Below are 21,455 nucleotides of genomic sequence, written 5' to 3' on the forward strand. Positions count from 1 at the left end.
GGCTATTTTTTTGTGGTTAATCCTTCATTAACTCTAACAAAAAAATTAAATCACTGCTGTGAAATTTAGTCACTCACGTTAAGCTTCTTTATCTTTGGGAAACTTGTTAGCTTAATGGACATTTATTGTTCAAAACTGAATTTTTATTTAATGAAGATTATTTCCAGGAATTAGTCCCACAGCAATTGTATTTGTCTTCCCGTAGCATCACATTCACAACCTTTTAAATACGTGATTCGTATGTCTAACTGTTGTTGCTAGTGTTACTCAACTGCTGCAGACAATGACAGCCAGATATGTAATCCCACTGGCAAACTCAGCCAGTCAGACCTTTGTTACCTGTAACTTGAAGTCTCTATGGTCCACCCAACCCCTAGCCACTACATGTGGGCCTTATGAAAGGGGGAGGAACCACACAGGTTGTCTAGCCAGCCTGATCATTATTTTAAATATTTTCTTGTAATGCTCAAGTATAATTCATTGTGACCTACATGTCAAGAAGGATTGTCACTTCAGCAGGGGTTGGTTTGTCTCTGTAGATCATCATCCTCTGACAAATGTGTCCACTGTATGTCTATAGTGGGTAGTCAATAGGAAGTAAATGACATTTGCCACCTGGCGTGTCAATTTCAAGATGGATGCACTCTCTGGCAGCTAGTAATAAAGTGTCTCTTTTCCTACACCTTTCTTTGTTACTTCATTCTGACAAAATTAACTTCATCTTTTGGCCACTGAGACTGGATAATGGTATAACAGACTGACCTGGGCATGGACATCTGTATTACATACACTGAATGTACTTTTTCTGTAATTTTCATCAAGTTTTTCTATTTTTACAGAAGCCTTCATATGGCTACATCCTCCACCTTATGGCTACATCCTCCACCTTACTAGGTACCCTCAATACCTGTACATTAGTTCCCTAGTATTTTACTATCCCTAATTTTTCTTTTTTCTTCAAACAGAACATCCAATGACAACCTACTACAAAGTCAAAACCAACTGTAATACTATTTGCATAACATGAGGAGAAATACAATACAAAATTTCACAAGAAACTTAAATCTGAATCTGAAATTTAACTTTGTCATCTGATCTAAAATCACCTTCAACAAAGATATGTTATGTGGAAATTAGTCAAAAAATGTTTCTTTCAGCATCAAGGAAAGATGTTGAAGAGAAACCACCTGTGCACATGTAAAACACAAGCAGAATAATTAATGATATTTTTCAAAAATAAAATTAAAACTTCCACAAAGAATAAAGCAAGAAGCCCATGAAAGCATCTATCATACTAATAAAACCCAAGTATTCTGTTTTAGAAATAAGTGTTAATTACCTGGATAGCACTCCTAAGGCCTCAGTACATACAGAAGGGCAAGAAACCAGTTTTATAGCAACACGCCCTATCAGAGAAGGGTAGTGCTGGCGCATTACTGATTCAAATGCACCACGGAATGTTGTAATGTCAGACTTTTTAGCTGCTAAATCTACATTTGCATCTGAAACAATAACAAGAAATTGTACACCCAAAAGAGCAAAGCCACTGTCCACAGTGAAAATTTTAACTTTGATAAAGATAAGTATATCATTAGAAATTACCTAACTAGTGACAAAGAGGAATAATATCAAAGTGTCTCATCAGATTATCATTTAAACTCTCCTCTTCCACACTTACATTAGCTGTTAGTTACATAGTGCTTTCCATTAAACTACACAAGATACGGCAGTTCAATGAAGATGAATAGATACTTTGCATTGCAATGTGCTACCTGTTCATTGAAAATAGTGCACATGAAATTAATAGAAACATTCATGGAAACTGCAGTCCTCTAACAGTGTACCAGAGCTGCATGAAAATGATGAAAAATCCTTCAACTGCTATGGGGCACACTCTTACCTCTGTATCAATTGGCATCATGTCACATTATTTTGTTTACCTCTGCTACATTATTAGTATGTTAGAAAAAATTAAGTTGACTTTTTACCCAGTATGCTTCCTGCATGCAGCACAAGTATAAGTACACTTGTGCGGCATGTCTGATGGGCAGGGGATGTGATGGGCGAGCCCGGACAAGATGCATCTATACTACCAGCACCCTGCAGTGTACGACTCCGTTCACTGGCCACACGTTGCAAGTAGGATTGAGAAAATATACTATCTGTGAACAGAAACAAGAAAAAATGCAAATTTTAATAGTAACTTGTAGATAATATCAAATTTGCATTTAAAATTGCAGTATTCAACTGGCAAAAGGCAGTTGTATATTTCAAATTGTATCTTCAGGTTCACACCTTCTATTTTATTTACATGCTTCAACAAGGAAACAGCTTTTACATGATGATGTTGCAATATTACAAACACTTTCATTTATTATAGTGATCCAGATAGTTATTTCCACAATATCACAAAAGCAGCAGTAACAATGGTTTTGCTGTTTATTAGTGTACATGTTTTCAGCACTACAAAATACACTCCCCTCCACTGTAGGCACACTTATATCATGAGGTCCATTTCTGTATGATAATCAACTGGTATCTGTTTCATTCATTCTATTAGAATTACTTCAACCATTTCCACCAAGTAGTACAACTACTTTGGTGGACATTTCCCCTTGTTTCATTCTCCCAAATACTATTGACAAGAAACATTTGATTTTTTTCTGTCTTCACACCTTAAAAATAAAGGAAAAAAGGAGAACTTGGTGATTCCTTTTTTCATTTTGGCATTGAAAGAGTCCAGCCATTCTTACATAAGACCACTCACCATCCACACCTTTTTATTGCTTCACTATGTGACTGGAAGCTTGGTTGGTTTGTGGGATTTAAAGGGACCAGACTGCGTTGGTCATCGGTCCCTTTTTTCAAAAAAATTAAAACCGCCCAAAGAGAATAAAAAACGAACAGCAGGAAAGACGTCAGACGGCACAGGACGAGAAAGACTCCGACAGAGATCAGACAAAACAAAGTAAAACACACAGAGTGTGACGGTGGTTGGCCGACCATAGAGAAAAAAAAAAGAGGAAAAGCCAACCACCAAGAACACATTAAAAACTCAGTTTAAAATCAGAGGCTAGAAGCCAGAATCAACGCTAAAAACAAACACTCAGATTAAACTATAAAAACCCCCTGCCCGAATAAAACGCAAAACTAAGTCCACCGCGGCAGAGTCATCTAGTAAAAGGGCAGGGAGCGTGTCAGGCAGTGCGAACGACTGCCTGAGCACAGCTAAAAGCGGACACTCCAATAAAATATGGACCACAGATAAAACGGAGCCGCAGCGACAGAGAGGTGCGTCCTCACGGCGCAATAAGTGGCCGTGCGTAAGCCGAGTGTGCCCAATGCGCAGCCGGCATAGGACAACAGACTCCTTGCGAGAGACCCGCAAGGAGGAGCGCCACACACCGGTAGCCCCCTTGATGGCCCGAAGTTTGTTGCGTGAAGGCACGGCGCGCCATTCAGTGTCCCAAAGGTCCAGAATTTTGCGGCGAAGGAACGCTCGCAAATCTGTCTCCGGGAGGCCAACGTCCAGAGACGGTGCACTAGTCGCCTCTTTCGCCAGCCGGTCAACATTCTCATTGCCGGGGATCCCAACATGGCCTGGGGTCCACACGAAGACCGCAGAGCGGCCGCAACGCGCAAGAGTATGCAGGGACTCATGGATAGCCATCACCAGACGAGAACGAGGGAAACACTGGTCGAGAGTTCGTAAACCGCTCAGGGAATCGCTACAGATGATGAAGGACTCACCTGAGCAGGAGCGGATATACTCTAGGGCACGAAAGATGGCGACCAGCTCAGCAGTGTAAACGCTGCAGCCATGCGGCAAGGAACATTGTTCGGAATGGTCCCCTAGAGTTAGCGCATACCCGACACGACCAGCAACCATCGAACCGTCGGTGTAAACAATGCCAGAGCCCTGATACGTGGCCAGGATGGAATAAAAGCGGCGGCGGAAGGCCTCTGGAGGGACCGAGTCCTTCGAGCCCTGTGCCAAGTCGAGCCGAAGGCAAGGGCGAGGAACACACCACGGGGGTGTACGCAGAGGCGCCCGGAAAGCAGTTGGAACAGGGAAAAACCCAAGCTCGCAGAGAAGCTCTTTGACGCGGACCGCTATTGTACAACCAGAGCGGGGCCGACGTTCTGGCAGACGGACGACCGATCGCGGGAACAGGAGACGATAGTTAGGATGCCCGGGCGAGCTTAGAACATGGGCAGTATAAGCGGCCAGCAAACGTTGGCGTCGGAACCGCAGTGGAGGTACACCTGCCTCCACGAGTACGCTGTCCACAGGGCTGGTGCGGAAAGCACCAGTGGCAAGGCGTATCCCGCTGTGGAGAATTGGGTCCAACACCCGTAACGCAGACGGGGATGCTGAGCCATAAGCCAGGCTCCCATAATCCAGGCGGGACTGGATTAACGCCTGGTAGAGCCGTAACAGGGTAGAGCGGTCGGCGCCCCAGCGGGTGTGGCTCAAACATCGCAGAGCATTGAGATGCCGCCAACACGCCTGTTTGAGCTGCCGGATATGAGGCAGCCAAGTCAACCGGGCATCGAAAACCACCCCCAAAAACCTGTGTGATTCCACCACCGAAAGAAGTTCGCCGTTAAGAGAAAGCTGCGGCTCCGGGTGGACAGTACGTCGCCGGCAGAAATGCATAACGCAGGTCTTGGCTGCCGAAAACTGAAACCCATGCGCTACAGCCCAAGACTGCGCCTTACGGATAGCGCCCTGTAGCTGACGTTCAACAGCTGCAATGCCAGTAGAGCTGTAGTAAATGCAGAAGTCGTCAGCATACAGGGAAGCGGAGACAGAGTTTCCCACGGCCGCAGCAAGACCGTTAATGGCTATTAAAAACAGACAGACACTTAAAACGGAACCCTGTGGCACACCGTTCTCCTGGACGTGGGAGGAACTATACGAGGCCGCGACTTGCACGCGGAAGGTACGACACGACAGAAAATTGCGGATAAAAATCGGCAGAGGACCCCGAAGACCCCATCCATGAAGCGTAGAAAGGATGTGATGACGCCATGTCGTATCGTACGCCTTCCGCATGTCGAAAAAGACAGCGACCAGGTGCTGACGGCGGGAAAAGGCAGTACGGATGGCCGACTCCAGGTTCACCAGATTGTCGGCGGCGGAGCGGCCTTTACGGAACCCACCCTGAGATGGAGCCAGAAGGCCCCGAGACTCCAGTACCCAATTCAAGCGCCGGCTCACCATCCGTTCAAGCAACTTGCAAAGAACGTTGGTGAGGCTAATGGGACGGTAGCTGTCCACCTCCAGAGGGTTCTTTCCAGGTTTCAAAACGGGGATGACAATGCATTCCCGCCATTGCGACGGAAACTCCCCCTCGACCCAAAGACGGTTGTAAAGATCGAGAAGGCGCCGCTGGCAGTCCACTGAAAGGTGTTTCAGCATCTGACAGTGGATGCCATCTGGCCCAGGAGCGGTATCAGGGCAAGCAGCGAGGGCACTGCGAAATTCCCACTCACTAAATGGAGCATTGTAAGATTCTGGGTGGTTGGTGCGAAACGAAAGGCTCCGACGTTCCATCCGCTCTTTAATGGAGCGGAAGGCCTGGGGGTAATTCGCAGAAGCGGAACTCATAGCAAAATGCTCTGCTAAGCGATTTGCAATGACGTCGGAGTCAGTACAAACTGCTCCATTCAGTGAGAGCGCAGGGACGCTGACAGGTGGCCGATAGCCGTAGACGCGTCGAATCTTGGCCCAGACCTGCGATGGAGTGACATGGAGGCCAATTGTGGACACATACCGCTCCCAGCACTCCTTCTTGCCTTGGCGGATAAGGAGGCGGGCCCGCGCACGCAGCCGTTTGAAGGCGATAAGGTGGTCTATGGAGGGATGTCACTTGTGACGCTGGAGCGCCCGCCGGCGATCTTTAATCGCTTCAGCGATATCAGGCGACCACCAAGGCACAGTCCTCCGCCGAGGGGACCCAGAAGAACGGGGAATGGCAGATTCGGCGGCAGTAACGATGCCGGTGGTGACCGATGTAACCACCGCATCAATGTCATCAGTAGAGAGTGGCTCAATAGCGGCAGTGGAGGAGAACAAGTCCCAGTCAGCCTTATTCATAGCCCATCTGCTAGGGCGCCCAGAAGAGTGACGCTGTGGTAGTGACAGAAAGATCGGAAAGTGGTCACTACCACACAGGTCGTCATGCACACTCCATTGGACAGACGGTAAGAGGCTAGGGCTACAGATTGAAAGGTCAATGGCGGAGTAGGTGCCATGCGCCACACTGAAGTGTGTGAAGGCACCATCATTTAACAGCGAGAGATCGAGCTGCGACAATAAATGCTCAACGATGGCGCCTCGACCTGTTGCCACTGACCCACCCCACAGAGGGTTATGGGCGTTGAAGTCGCCCAATAGCAAGAAAGGTGGCAGCAATTGGGCGACCAGTGCAGCCAGGACATGCTGTGAGACATCACCATCCGGTGGAATGTAAAGACTGCAGACGGTAACAGCCTGTGGCGTCCACACGCGTACAGCGACAGCCTCTAAAGGCGTCTGGAGAGGGACAGACTCGCTGTGCAGAGTGTGAAGGACATATATGCAGACGCCACCAGACACCCTTTCATAAGCTGCTCGGTTCTTATAATAACCCCGATAGCCACGGAGGGCGGGGGTTCGCATTGCTGGAAACCAAGTTTCCTGGAGAGCAATGCAGAAGAAAGGGTGAAGGCTGATAAGTTGGCGGAGCTCAGCTAGATGGTGGAAGAAACCGCTGCAGTTCCACTGGAGGATGGTGTTGTCCATGGCTGGGAAAGGCGTGACGGGACTGGGAAGGCAGATTACGCCACTGGGTCACCTGCTGCCTCCGATGGAGCATCCGTGCAAATGCCATCCATTGCGTCCGAGGGACCGGCAAGAGCGAGGTCCTCAGCGGACGCCAGAATCTCCACCTCGTCCTCAGAGGCAGAGCTTGTAGGAAGCGGTGGGATCGGTGCCACCGCAATATCGTTGGTCTTGGGGACTTTCTTCTTTTTCTGCTTGTCACGCTGTGCCTTCGGCGGTTCAGGCTGCATGGGCTTCACTGGGTCAGTCTCAGGGACAGACGACGACCGCGAGGCCCGACGACCAGGGACCGGCGGTTGTTTCAACCACTTGCGGGCGTCCGCTTTTCCACTGGTCGGAACTTGCGAAGGGAGGTCCCCAAGGGATCCCTTCCTGGCGAGAGCAGTCTTACGCTTCTCCGGCTGGGAAGGGGGAGCTGATGTCCCCGATGGTTGGGAGGGTGTTGCTCCTGGAGAAGATTGAGCAGGAGCAACAGGGTGTGAAGTGCCCCCCACAAGCAAGGGGGCTGGTGGATGCTGACCGATCTTAGAGCCGATTCGTGATGACGGGAGAACCGTCGTTGCAGCAGCGGCGTAGGTTGACGTCATTGCCACAGGATGGAGCCTCTCATATTTCCGTCTAGCCTCGGGGTAGGTCAGCCGGTCCAAGGTCTTATATTCCATTATCTTCCGTTCTTTCTGCAATATCCTACAGTCCCGTTCTTTCTGCAATATCCTACAGTCCGGCGAGCAGGGGGAATGGTGTTCTCCGCAGTTAACACAGATAGGAGGCGGGGCACATGGAGTATCGGGATGCGAAGGACGTCCACAATCCCGACACATGAGGCTGGAAGTACAACGAGATGACATGTGCCCGAACTTCCAGCATTTAAAACACCGCATCGGAGGAGGGATATATGGCTTCACATCACAACGGTAAACCATCACCTTGACCTTTTCGGGTAATACATCACCTTCGAAGGCCAAGATGAAGGCACCGGTGGCTACCTGATTATCCCTCGGACCCCGATGGACGCGCCGGACGAAGTGAACACCTCGTCGTTCGAGGTTGGCTCGTAATTCATCGTCGGACTGCAGAAGAAGATCCCTGTGGAATATAAGACCCTGGACCATGTTGAGACTCTTATGCGGCGTGATGCTAACGGAAACATCCCCCAACTTGTCACAACTGAGCAACATCCGTGACTGGGCAGAGGATGCCGTTTTGATGAGCACAGAACCAGAGCGCATCTTGGACAAGCCCTCCACCTCCCCGAACTTGTCCTCTAAATGCTCCACAAAAAACTGGGGCTTGGTCGACATGAACGATTCTCCATCAACCCGCGTACACACGAGGTACCGGGGTGAATATTCTCCACTGCCTTCTTTAGCAAGACGTTCCTCCCAAGGAGTAGCTAGGGAGGGAAACGATCTCTGATCAAATTTTTTCCCGTTGAGGTTAGACCTCGATCGCTTAGAGACTGCTGGTGGAGGCCCACCAGCGATAGATGATGTACCACGCTTCATTGCGGGTCATCCGCCCTGATGCCACCTACTCCGACCAAGGGCCCTCCCCACGGGTGCCACCCAGCCGCAGCAATAGCCATCTGGCAGGACGGCCATTGCCGGGAGTCCTGATGCCCCAAGGAGATGGGCATCTACTCCTTGGCATACGTGGGGAGTTAACGGCGCAGGCATCAGTAGAGCGATCCCTGTGTTGTCAGGGGGCTACAACCAGGAGGGTACATGGCGGCCCCACCACAACGGACTGGCTACCGTGCTGGATGTTAGGTGACATGTGGTCCATGGTCGCCGTCAGTGCAGAAAATGGCCCTGCACAGTGTTTGGCAGAAAGTGTATGCAAGAGCGTAGACATGCCCAAGCGATGGAGAGCGGGCAGGACTGCAATGCAACGACGAAGAAGATGGCGAAAGTTCTGAACACAACATGGACACAAGGCACCAAGTAAGGCGCCCTTCCCCAATTGGCTCGCTCTTCGGAATAATTTAGAAAGATGGAGGTCAAACCCGAGAGGGGACCATCACATAAGGCCGAAACATTTGAGACTCCTTTTAGTCGCCTCTTACGACAGGCAGGAATACCGCGGGCCTATTCTTACCCCCGAACCCGCAGGGGGGGACTGGAAGCTTACCGACATCCATGTTTTTGAAACAATGTGGTTTTGCCACCTTTCCAATCACCAGTGGCTTCTCCATTTCACCTAACATGTTTCCACACAGCAGTACAGTGAGTCTTTCTTTGGACATTTTTCCATCGGTGCACTTCTCACCTCAAATTGTTAGAGATTTTGAAGGCAGCACATGATAAAACAGTAACATTTCATCGGCACTGAACACATCTTTTGGGTAATATTTCATAATTAAGTTGAACAGTATTGTCATCCATTCTGTTGCTACATTTTCCTGCACATCCTTAGCTTCCACACACACTTTATTCCACGCAATGTTGTGCCTAGCTTTTAAACTGTCCAGCCATCCTGTGGATGCCTTAAACTCCATAATTTCAAGCGCTTTAGTGACTTTCAGAGCCTCACTCTGCAACATGGGTCCAGATAAAGGTAAGTTTTTTGCCCACACACTTATGAAACATTCCCACACTATTTCATTAATTTCTTCATTTCCGGTCTTCTTCGCCTTTCTTTTCTTCAGCCCATTCCCTTTCATCCATTCATCTCAAATCTTATCTTTGTTTCTTAATGACTCATAAATTTGTGTTTTACCGCATTTGAAACATAACATAATTCTGCGCACAGATAGTTTGTCTTTCTCACTTGGCTCGATTACATTAATCTTTACATTACATGGTAACATCGCACACCCTTTGTTCGATATCATGTCACTGTACCTCTTAAAGTCTACTAGGCAATTGAAACTGGCAGAAAATCATGACCTTGCCAGGTAAAACCATTGTTTAATGGAACATTACGCACCTCTTTCACTGCGCACATTGCAGCAGTGTGTTGATAGTTGTGCAACAATGTTCCTGTATGTGCCAAAGTGCTTCAATAATGAGGAAAACGAGAAAGCTGACAAACAGAACACTGATGAACAAACCTTTTACTTTGACATACTGTACAGACACTGAGCATAACTTATTCGTTGTCGCACAGAGAAGCACTGTTTTAGGTCCAAACCAGTATCACTGCTCTGCACTTGACATATTTTCTTGGTTTTGCACCGTTTAACATAGGTGTTAAAATTAAAGTCCTTGTAGAGTCATGAATAACTAATGGACTGTAATACAGTAGTACTATACAGGCTCTTTTGCCACATTATACAATGAATTATTAAGTATGTTCTAAGATTTGCTTTCCATTTCTGCATTAGGTACATTCTGCTTTATGCGAAACAAAAATTCACTGAATGCGTCAGGACTGAAACACGTGTATGGTTTGGGCAGATTTATGAATTATACATGTGCCAATTTGAGCAAGTTGTACTGTATTCACAACTGAGAATAATGACAACCATCAGTTGTAGAATGGAATAACGACAATGAAAATTTGTGGTGGACCAGGACACGAACCCAGATTTTCTACTTATCACAAGCAGTTGCCTTACCTTTTGTCTATCTGTGCATGACTCGCAGCCAAACCCAAAATTCCATGTGTCATCAACCCTGTATCTACGACCTGGACTGACAACCAACAGCTGTAAAATGGAATGACGACAATAGAAATTTGTGCCAGACCAGGACACAGACCTGGATTTTCCACTTATTGCCTTACCATTTGGCTATCTGTGCACAACTCATGGTGCACAAATTCCACATGCCGTCGAACACCTGGTCCAGCACAAATTTTCATTGTCATCATTCCATTCTACAGCTGATGGTTGTCATTATTCACAATTGAGAATACATTTAATATAGTTTTAAAAAGTTCTCAAAACTCATAATAAGACCATGTTTATGCATGCCTACAGGTAGAATTAAGCATCTGACAAATCTTTATGGTTAACCAGTGGCTCTAGTAGTTTTATTGATTGAATGGAAAGAAGCTTAAATAGGGGAGTGGAAATCAGACACCATCCCACTTCAAAACACTTTTGGCACTGGCGGAAATACCAAGACACATAATGTATAGTTATAAGAGACTAGTACTGCTGAAATATTTTATACTATACATAGTCTCAAATACTGCAGTACATAGCAATTAAGGAGTACCACACAAAACTCTGCATTATGTGGAGACTGTAACTAACTAACTAACTAACTAACTAACTAACTCACTCACACACACACACACACACACACACACACACTCGCACACACACACACACACAGGGGGGAGGGGGAAGGGAGAAGAAGGGAGAGGAAGAGGGAGGGGGAGAATTTAATGTCTCATGTTCATTACAGTGTACAAAAGAAATTCAATTTAATTAAAACTAAGATAAGTATTAACATATATCTAGATTAAGTTTGCATGAGCCATATCACTAATGGACACAGAGTACAGCTATGTTAAGCATACATTGAACCTGCTTGTAACACTAATGTTATAAGATAAATACAACCAATACCATTCCTGAAAGTAGTAGTGCATATGCACTTTGGAGTGTGTGATGTATCACTAAACAGCATGTCCCCCATATAAATATGAGAATTTTCACTCAAATACAAGCAGACTAAAAGAGAATAGTACCAATACTTTCTGCAGGATTAGCTCATGCGGACCAAAATGGTATGGTTCACATATTATATCACATGGAGTAACACCAAGACATATTTGTTGCAGATTTTTTAACTTTTCAGATTTTTTTACCTTGGCAGGACTTGTTACATTTTCATTGGCAAAGATATTTATTAAAATTATTGAAGAACTATGCTATAAAACAACATACAACATCAGATAATTCAGCTCTGGGGTCCATCAGCTGAAACAAATAACTGTATACTGCTACTATTAACTCAATCCTTTCTTCAGGCAACAACTCTAAAATATGCTTCATAATGTTAGATTGTAACAAGATGAAATTACCTTGTTTATCTGCATCAGATGCTGGTACACCCTCTATATCTTCCTCTGTAAGTAAGTCTAATGAACTCCATTTTGCCAAAGAGCCAGAATCTCCAAGATCTTCTGAAAAGTTTTATCTCATGTTAATACAACACTCATGACAAATACACACAATCAGGAAAAAATGCTCACTAAAGTTATATTAAAAGATAATGTAATGTGAGAAACACTGCACTATTCAGAAACAATTAAACTGTAGTTACACTGTAGTAAGTAAGTAAGTAATCACTTCATATTCATTTAATTCCACTGCACTCTCCACAAATGTGTATATTGCATCACCAAGCCAAAAGAGGTACAAACAAGATGAAGTCTTGATGCACACTTGGGGAGCTTGAGATTTTATACTTCTGTTCAAGAATGTCTCAAAAATTTTAACATCATAAATAATTATTGCAATTACTGTCTTAAACATTATGATCTATAGAATCTTTCACCCTTTCACCATCGCTAATTCACAGACTAGAGCCACTGTAATTCACTTGTCTATGACAAAATGCATATTACTGAGTTAAAACCTTCAGTTTATTTTTGCTGTATCTTCAAAGAACAATTTCCAATAGTAATATGCTTTGTTGCTTGTAGATATGTTTTTGCTCTGACAGTCACAATTTATTTTTTCAGTTTCCTGTAAATACATTCACCCCGCCCCCTTCCTCCCAAGAACAAAGGACCTTGTCAAGGTGGGGTAGCTTGTGGACATCAAGTATACAGGAATATGTGGAGATGGCAGACTAACCTTAAGTTCCTGAAGAGAGGAACAGCAGTATTTTTAGTAGTTGCAGGGACAATAGTCTGGATGATTGACTAATCCAGCCTTGTAACATTACCCAACATGACCTTTAGCATGTTGGTATTGCAAATGGCTGAAAGCAAGGGCAAACTATAGCTGTTATTTTTTGCAAGGAATGCCGCTCTACTATATGGCTTAATGATTATGGTAGCCCCTTCAGTAAAATATGAGAGGCTAAATAGTCCTGCATTAGGAACTCTAAAGGGACCTACTCGTACTTTGGTGGATGTTGTCATCCAGACAGTGGGCAGGGGAGGGGGGCATCTGGTGTTTTATGAGCCATGACATGAAATCTTGATCCCTTAGACAGATAAAAAATTTACAAATGAAATAGATCCTTTGAAGTCAGATATAGCAGGAATTAAGTGTGGTGACAGAAAGAACAAGACCTCTGGTCAAGTAAGTAAAGGATTATCAGTACGAAAATCAGTATCAGTATTGCAGTAGTTGGTATAAATGTATCAATGAATAAGAAAATAGGAATGCACGTAAGTTACTACAAACAGCACAGTGAACACATTATTGTAGCCAAGGCAGACATAAAACCAACACCCACCACAGTAGTAAAAGTTTATATGCCTACTACTGTCAAAGGTGGTAAAAGAGTAAAAGAATGTATGACAAGATAAAAGCAATTATTTGGACAGTTAAGGAAGATGAAAATTTATTTGTAATGGGAGACTGTAATTTGATAGTAGGGAAAGGATGAGAAGGAAAAGTAGTAGGAGAATGTGGAATGGGGGAGAGGCTAATGGTAAAACTACCAGCCAGAATTTTTCACAAAGGATAATTTCATCATTTCTAACACTTGATTTAAGGATTGCAAAAGAAGGCTTTTTACATGAAACGCTCCTGGAGAGACCAGACCGTTTGGTATTGATTATATAACGATACAACACTTCTCAAGACCAGATTTTGAGCTGCCAGGAGCAAATGTGGGCTCCGACTGTAATTTTTGAACTGTAGATTAAAACTAAAGAAATTGCATGAAGGTAGGAAATTAAGTAGATGTGGATACAGTAAATGAACCACAGGTTGTGAAGAGTTTCAAACAGAGCATTAAGCAACAATTCACTTAAAGAGGGAAAGACAAATGGATGGCTCTAAGAGATGAAATAGGATCACATGGATAAAAAGACAGGGCCTACTAGTAATCCTTGGATAGCACAGAAAATACTGAATTTAACTGAAGAAATGAGAAAATATAAAAATGCAGTAAATGAAATAAGCAAGCGAGAACACAATGACAAAAAAATGAGATCGGCAGAATGTGAAAAATATTTAAGCAGGACAAATGTTGGGCTGTAAAAGCATACATGACTATAGGAAGGATGTGAGGCCATCTGCAGAAAAATTAGAGAGATCTTTGGCGAAAAAACAAGCAGATAAAAGAATATCCAGAGTTCAGACAGCAAGTCAGTACTAAATAAAGAAGAGAAAGCTGAAGAACTGAAGAAATATATTGATGACCTACACAAGGAAAATTAATTTCAAGAACTTATTATGATCAAAAGGGAAGAGGAAGTATATGAAGATGAGATCAAAGGTATAAAATTACATGAATAATTTGACAGAGCACTGAAAACCGCAAATTAAAACAAGGAACCTGGAGTAGATGACATTCCCTCTGAATTATAAAGATACTTGAGAGAGCCAGCCATGACAACACTATTCATCTTTGTGCGCAAGAAATACAAGATTGTCAAAATACCATTAGGCTTTAAAAATGTAATAATTTGAAATAAAAAGAATGTAGGTGCTGAGACGCATGAATGTTACCAAACTATCAGTTTGGTAAGCCAAGGTTACAAAGTGCTGACATGAATTATTTACAGAAGAATGGAAAAACTGATAAAAACTGAAGAGAGGTTTGGGTTATGGAGAGATGTAAGACCACACAAGGCAATACTGACCCTAAAAATGTATCTTAAAAGATAGATTGAATAAAATCACACCTACAGTTACAGCATTTGTAAATACAGAGAAAGTTCTTGAGAGCATTGAAAGGATGTGTCTTTAAAATTCTGAAGGTATCAGCGATAAAATGCAGAAGATAAAAAATTGTTCAAAACTTGTACAAAAAACAGACTGCAGTTATAAAAGTTGAAGGATATTAAAGAGAAGTAGTAGTTGAGAGGGGATTGAGAAAGGGTTGTTGCCTGTCAAAAGTGTTATTCAATCTGCACATTAACCAAACAATAAACGAAACCATGAAGAAATTTGTAAATGGAATTAAAGTTCAGGAAGAAGAGGCAAAAACTTTTTGCTTTGCTGACAACATTGTAAGTCAGTCAAAGACAGCAAAAGGACATCAGAAGGACGTTTGAACAGAATGGATACTGTCTGAAAAGGAGGTTATAATGTGACCGTCAACAAAAGTAAGACAATGGTAACGGAATGTAGTCAAGTTAAATCAGGTGGTGCTGAGCAAATTAGGTTAGGAAATGAGATACCAAACTTTTTTAATTACATTAGAAGATGAAACATACAAAATTGAAAGTGAGTTTTGCTATTTGGTGGCAAAGTACCTGGTGATGCAGAAGGAGGAAGGATATAAAACACAGACACTGTGACAGCATGAAATACATTTCTGAAAAGTGAATTTAAGTCTTATGAAGACTTTTCTGAAAATATTTAACTGAAGAGCATTGTATGGAAGTGAAAGAGGAGGTAACCACAGGAAAAAGATTGAATAACCAACAAAATGGAAACATTCCACAAGTTAGAGCATGGACTGTCAGAAATTTGAACATGGAACAGAAGCTAAAAAACCTGAAATGTGTAATGTACAGGCTCAGTTTAGTTACAATGGGAGGGTCAGGGAAGTGAAATGGAAAGAATATAACTTTTTGTGGTCAGGCAAATATTGGGTAATATCAATAGTGGCACAAAATGGTACAATGGGAGTAGAACAGGGATGAATACACTAATGCATACAGAATGTGTGCCGACAGTAGAGTGAAGAAATATGACAATAATGAGAAGTAGCAGAAATGAGAATAGCAAGAAACTTAATGAAATTTGGATTTATCAAGGAATTTTTCTACCTTGGAAGCAAAATAACAAATAATGGACAAAACGAGGAGGATATAAAAGGAAGACTAGCACAGGCAACGAGGGCATCCGTGGTCAAAAGAACTCTACTCGGGTCAATCATCAGTCTTAATTCGAGGAAAAAGTTTCTGAGAATGGATGTAGTGCATGGCATTGTATGACAGTGAAAACGGGGATTGTAGGAACCCAGAAAAGAAGAGAACTGAAGCATTTAAGATGTGCTGCTCTTAGAAGAAGGACGTCAAAAGTTAGGTGGAGTGATAATATCATGAATGTGGTGGTTTTTCATAGAATCTGAGATGAAAGAAACATATAGAAAACGCTAACAAGAAGAAGGGACTGGATGATAGGACATATGTTAAGGTATCAGCAAATACCATCCCTGGTTCTAGAGAGAGCTATAGAGGGTAACATCTGTAGGGGAAGACAGAAATTGGAATGCATCATACAAATAAGTGAGAGGTGCAAGTACTACTCTGAGGTGGAGAGTTTGGCACGAAACGAATTTATGGTGGGCTGCATCAGACCAGTCAAAAAATATTTTCTTTTATGTACCAATTTGTTACAATAGTAAACTGTCATCCCAAGAGTAAAGATTGCACTTTCCATTAACTTAGTTACGGTCCTCACCCCTCTCACCATAATGGGCATCTATGGACGACAAGCCAGTTTAAGTTCCTTCTCATTTGCTGCTTCCTCTTCTTCCACCTTTTCACTGTGCCCCATTCTTCTTTTTCAGACAACTTTACAACTGTTCCTTAACTCTTTCTATCTTGGAATCCTTCAGATCTTAACACTACAAACTGGAAAAAATATTTTTCCCACTGCTGCTTCTCCTTTTTATGATTTTTTTTTTTTTTTAAGAAAATGTCCACACTAGTTGCACTTTTCTTTTTTTTAAAAACCACAACTGGTTTTGGCCCCAAAGGCATTTATCTAGTCAGGTGTCCTGAGAGGGCACAGGAGTCATCCTGTACGCCTCAGGTGAATACAGCATAATAACAACAGGACGAGCAAATGGTATAGTGGGAATAGGACACGTATGTAGTTTTTCACCTCTACTGTTCAAACTATATATTGAAGAAGCAATGATGGAAATAACAGAAAGGTTCAAGAATGGGATTAAAATTCAAGGTGAAAGTATAACAATGACAAGATTCACTGACAATACTGCTATCCTCAGTGAAGGTGAAGAGGAATTACAGGATATGTTGATTGGAATGAAGTCTAAACAGAATATGGACTGACAGCAAAGTGAAGAAAAGTGAAACTAATGAGATGAAGCGGAAGTGAGAATAGCAAGAAACTTGTCAAAACTGGCGCCCAAGAAGAAAACCTGCTACCATGGAAGCAAAATAACGAATGATGGGCAAAACAAGGAGTCGTCCTGTGTCCACTCAGGTCACCAGCAGACATTTTCTTCAAAACCATTACCACAGTTGGGGAATTGTCACCAAGACGTTATACATGCTGGACAACAATTGTATTTTGTATTCCAAGTCCTTACTAACTTCTTGGAGCCTTTTTTTTTTTTTTTTTGGTCAATCTCTGTTTTTCTTAAGTGTCAGTTTTCTGTGCTTCTTATTTTACCTCAAAATTTCCTCATAAATCTTGTCTCCAGTACTTCTAATTTGGATGACCCATAATTCAGTGTAGGCGGTCACTTGTACAGAGACATCCTGGTTTCAGTGCTGTGTAGTAATTTGTTATTTTTGCCATCTTGTTACACATTTTTTAGAGCCAATATTCTCCGGTATTCCATATGCTCATTCCAGACTGTTTATTCTTTCATCCTTTGCAGCTTTTTCTAATGTATTTCTTTCAATTATCTCTCCTAATAACGTTAATACTTTGACCTTTCCTGTTTTATTAACTTCTGTTATCAGTTTTTTGTGAATTTTTAATATTAGCTATCCCTTGGAAGCTTTTTCGACCTGCACTTGACTTAACTGTTGACAAACAAGTTAAAGTAATCGTTCAGAAGTTCCACCAAAGCAGAATAATGTTTACTTTTCCCCAATCATCACAATAAGCAATTGGAGTCTTAAGATTTAGGTTTTATCATCATTGGTTCTGAACAAATTACACCTTTTACTCATATCCAGACCAAGTGCCAAAAAACCCCTTCATACAATACAAAATGACAAAATTTTTTACTACAATCATGTTAACTGGAACAGTGCAAAAATGTAGATGAATGACATTCAAAAATTGTGTTAATTATTAATAAACTGATTGGCAAGACCTAAGGTTAAAAAAAGCATGGTAGTGAAAGTATTTAATAAATTCCTTGCACTGTGCCGTAGTCATTTATTGCACATTGCAATAGTTCATGACTGAGTGGAGACTCCATGCTGTACTTATCATTACATTTCTAACATAGATAATAACATAATAGCCTACTGACTTCAAAATCACAGCACTGTTATTAATTTTAAAAATACATAAAACAGCTGTGTCAAATCTCTGGACTATCTCAGCCAAATTCCTTCACATTGACAGCTCTTCATGTCTACACTTGACTCTGGATCTTTTAGTTACAATTATCGACACATGATTAATAAGAGTGTGGACTTCTTAACTTACTTCTAAAATTTTGTTATTTCTTTGCCTTTCATTTATACATACACTGAAGAGCCACAGAAACTGGTACATCTGCCTAATATCATGCAGGGGCCCCATGAGCATACAGAAGTACTGCAACATTATTTGGCATTGACTCGACTAATTTCTGAAGTAGTGCTGGAGGGAATTGAAACTATGAATCCTGCAGGGATGTCTATAAATCTGTAAGAGTACGAGGGGATGGAGACCTCTTCTGAATAGCACACTGCAAGGCATCCCAAATATGCTCAAGAATGTTGATGTCTGGGGAGTTTGGTGGTCAGCGGAAGTGTTTAAACTCAGAAGAGTGTTCCTTGAGCCTCTCTGTAGCAATTCTGGATGTGTGGGGTGTCACATTACTCTGCTGGAATTGCCCAAGTCTGTTGGAATGCACAATGGCTATGAATGGATGCAGGCTGATCAGACAGAATGCTTATGTATGTGTCACCTGTCAGAGTCGTCTATCTACATGTATCAGGGGTCCCATATCACTCCAACTGCACATGCCCCACACCATTATGGAGGCTCCACGAGCTTGAACAGTCCCCTACTAAGGGTCCGTAGATTCATGAGGTTGTCTCCATACCTGTACACATCCATTCAGTTGACACAATTTGAAACGAGACTCGTCTGACCCGGCAACATGTTCCCAGTCATCAACACTCCAGTGTTGGTGTTGGAACCAAGCAAGGCGTAAAGCTTTGTGTCATGCAGTCATCAAGGGTACATGAATGGGCTTTCAGTTCCGAAAGCCCGTATCAATGATGTTTCGTTGATTGTTTCACACGCTGACACTTGCTGATGGCCCACCATTGGAATTTACAGCAATTTTCAGAACAGTTGCACTTCTGTCACATTGAACGATTCTCTTCAGTCATCATTGGTCCTGTTCTTGGAGGATGTTTTTCCAGCTGCAGCGATGTTGGAGATTTAATGTTTTACTGGATTCCCGATATTCGCGGTACACTAGTGAAATGGTCGTATGGGAAAATACCTACTTCATAGCTGCCTTGGAAATGCTGTGTCCCTTCTCTCATGCATCGACTGTATGTTCAAACTCACTGAAAACTTAATGACCTGCCATTGTAGCAACAGCAAGTGATCTAACAACTGCTCTATTCACTTGTTGTCTTATATAGGAGTTGCTGAGTGCAGCGCCATATTATGCATGTTTACATATCTATGTATTTGACTCCGCATGCCTATACTAGCTTCTTTGGCACTTCAGTGTATCGTTACTTTTATTTGAAACTGCATAATGCTATGTTTTTATATTTCATAGAGACTCTGGGACTGAATAAAATAAACACATACAACTTGAAGGTTTCTTTGCACAGCACAATATTTTACTAAGCATGGTGCTACTGGAGATGGTATGCTCTGACCTACCTTCAAACTACACACTGTCTTATCCAGCCACTTACGTGTGTGTGTGTGTGTGTGTGTGTGTGTGTGTGTGTGTGTGTGTGTGTGTGTGAGGAATACAACATGGCATTTTTCACATTAGAAATAATTGCTAAAAGTGAAAGAAGTGCAGAAAAAAATCCTAGTACTAGCAAAAAGCCAAGCCTCATACTCTGTGGTCTGGGCCATTTAAATGAGATTATGTAATTTAAGATCTTGTAGACTGCAAATTGTGTTTATTTTTCTGGTAACCAATTTCAGTTATAGATAGGCCCTCTTCAGCCCAGTATGTAACTTCATTGGGGATGTGTGGAGTCATTGTACAGAGCCACTGTATATGCCAGGAAGCAACTGTCATCAACAACAAGGGCCTCGAGCATGTATGACAGCTATGTGCATCAACTACACATCACCAATGGAAATAAGATTAGTGCCTCTTAGCACATTTGATAAATCCATACACTGACAATGCATAACCAACGGAGGCACACACTGTTCTGAAGATCATCTATGACAGATACCAGTTGCCAAAAAAATGAATACCATTTGCAATTTAGACTGACTGGTTTTTGTTAACTTACACTACAAGAGCACTGTTGTTCCAGTTCAGATTTCAAAATTTATAATCATTTAAAATATACACCAACCACTATTTAACCCTATGATCCTGTTCAGATGCTATAAAGCTCGTTTGCAACACTACCCTCACCATTACAAAAGGTAAATTTAAAAAAGGATACAGGACTTATAACCAAAATTCACATTTCCAATTATGTAGTCACATTATATTTGTTTCTACTCTTTTAGTAATGTACAGAACTATACATAAACTTCTAATGTAATTTCATTTCAAACACAAAGCTTACAAAATCATGCAGTCAGTCAATATTCTTCATGTACCACATATTTAGCTTTTAAAAATTAAAACAGAACATGTATTAATTCACTAGCATGCATACTGAAAATGAAAGAATGCTAACATCAGATCATGCAACATACTTAATAGAAAATGAATAAACACACAATTTTGGGTTGTGGTGTAGTGCATGCAAGCATCCAAATTTTCTCTATCAATATAAGGCCATTCTCCTCTCATTTTTAACACAGGTTTGTAATACATAAAAATTTTGAATATTCCAATTAATATATTTTATTATAGACCATGACATCTGTCTAGTAACAAAGGGTGTTCAAATACACAGCATATACTCCAGTACACTAATAGTCAAGATTATTCAACATTATCAAGCTTTCAAAGATAAAAGAGAAGAATAAAGGAAATTCAATGTTCAGGTGACTGATGGCTGCATACACGTTTTACCATGCAGTCAAAATTAAATACATATGACCCAGCCTGCGCACTTAAGATGAAGCATGTTTAAATACACAAAACATCTAAACAATATCATTCAACGAAAGGTAATTTCTTGGTCAAACAAGTTTTTAATTTTATTAAATGTGTGCAGTTTTATGCAAATTACTACAATGGGTGCTTTTGTGAAAGTTAAATTTTAGAAAACTAACTTCACCTACTAGGAAACTTTCAAAGAAAAAGTGATGCTGCAATCACCGAACACAAATCAATGTAAAAACTCAACAACCAGAAAATTAGATAATACACAAAAGTTCCAAAAAAGAATACATACTGGAAAAACAAAAAGAGCAACTGTAATTCAAGTGCCACATAATAACTGGAAATTTTCAAAACACTGCATTTCTAAATTTTCATATCTGGTACTGATGAACAACAATATA

At 42.0% G+C, this 21,455-nt stretch overlaps 1 protein-coding gene across 1 annotated transcript in view; it reads right to left on the reverse strand.

Annotated features, from left to right (window-relative positions):
* LOC126260921 (protein retinal degeneration B) overlaps positions 1-21,455 on the reverse strand; it is a 598,186-nt gene that overhangs the window by 173,248 nt on the left and 403,483 nt on the right. Inside the window, exons 11-13 of the mRNA XM_049958405.1 lie at positions 11,807-11,908; positions 1,989-2,162; positions 1,340-1,502 (exon numbers count right to left, since the gene is read on the reverse strand). Coding sequence (XP_049814362.1) covers positions 1,340-1,502; positions 1,989-2,162; positions 11,807-11,908 — 439 coding nt within the window. The remainder of the gene's footprint in view (positions 1-1,339; positions 1,503-1,988; positions 2,163-11,806; positions 11,909-21,455) is intronic.

The sequence above is a fragment of the Schistocerca nitens genome, chromosome 1, assembly GCF_023898315.1.
Source record: "Schistocerca nitens isolate TAMUIC-IGC-003100 chromosome 1, iqSchNite1.1, whole genome shotgun sequence".
Classification (NCBI taxonomy): domain Eukaryota; kingdom Metazoa; phylum Arthropoda; class Insecta; order Orthoptera; family Acrididae; genus Schistocerca; species Schistocerca nitens.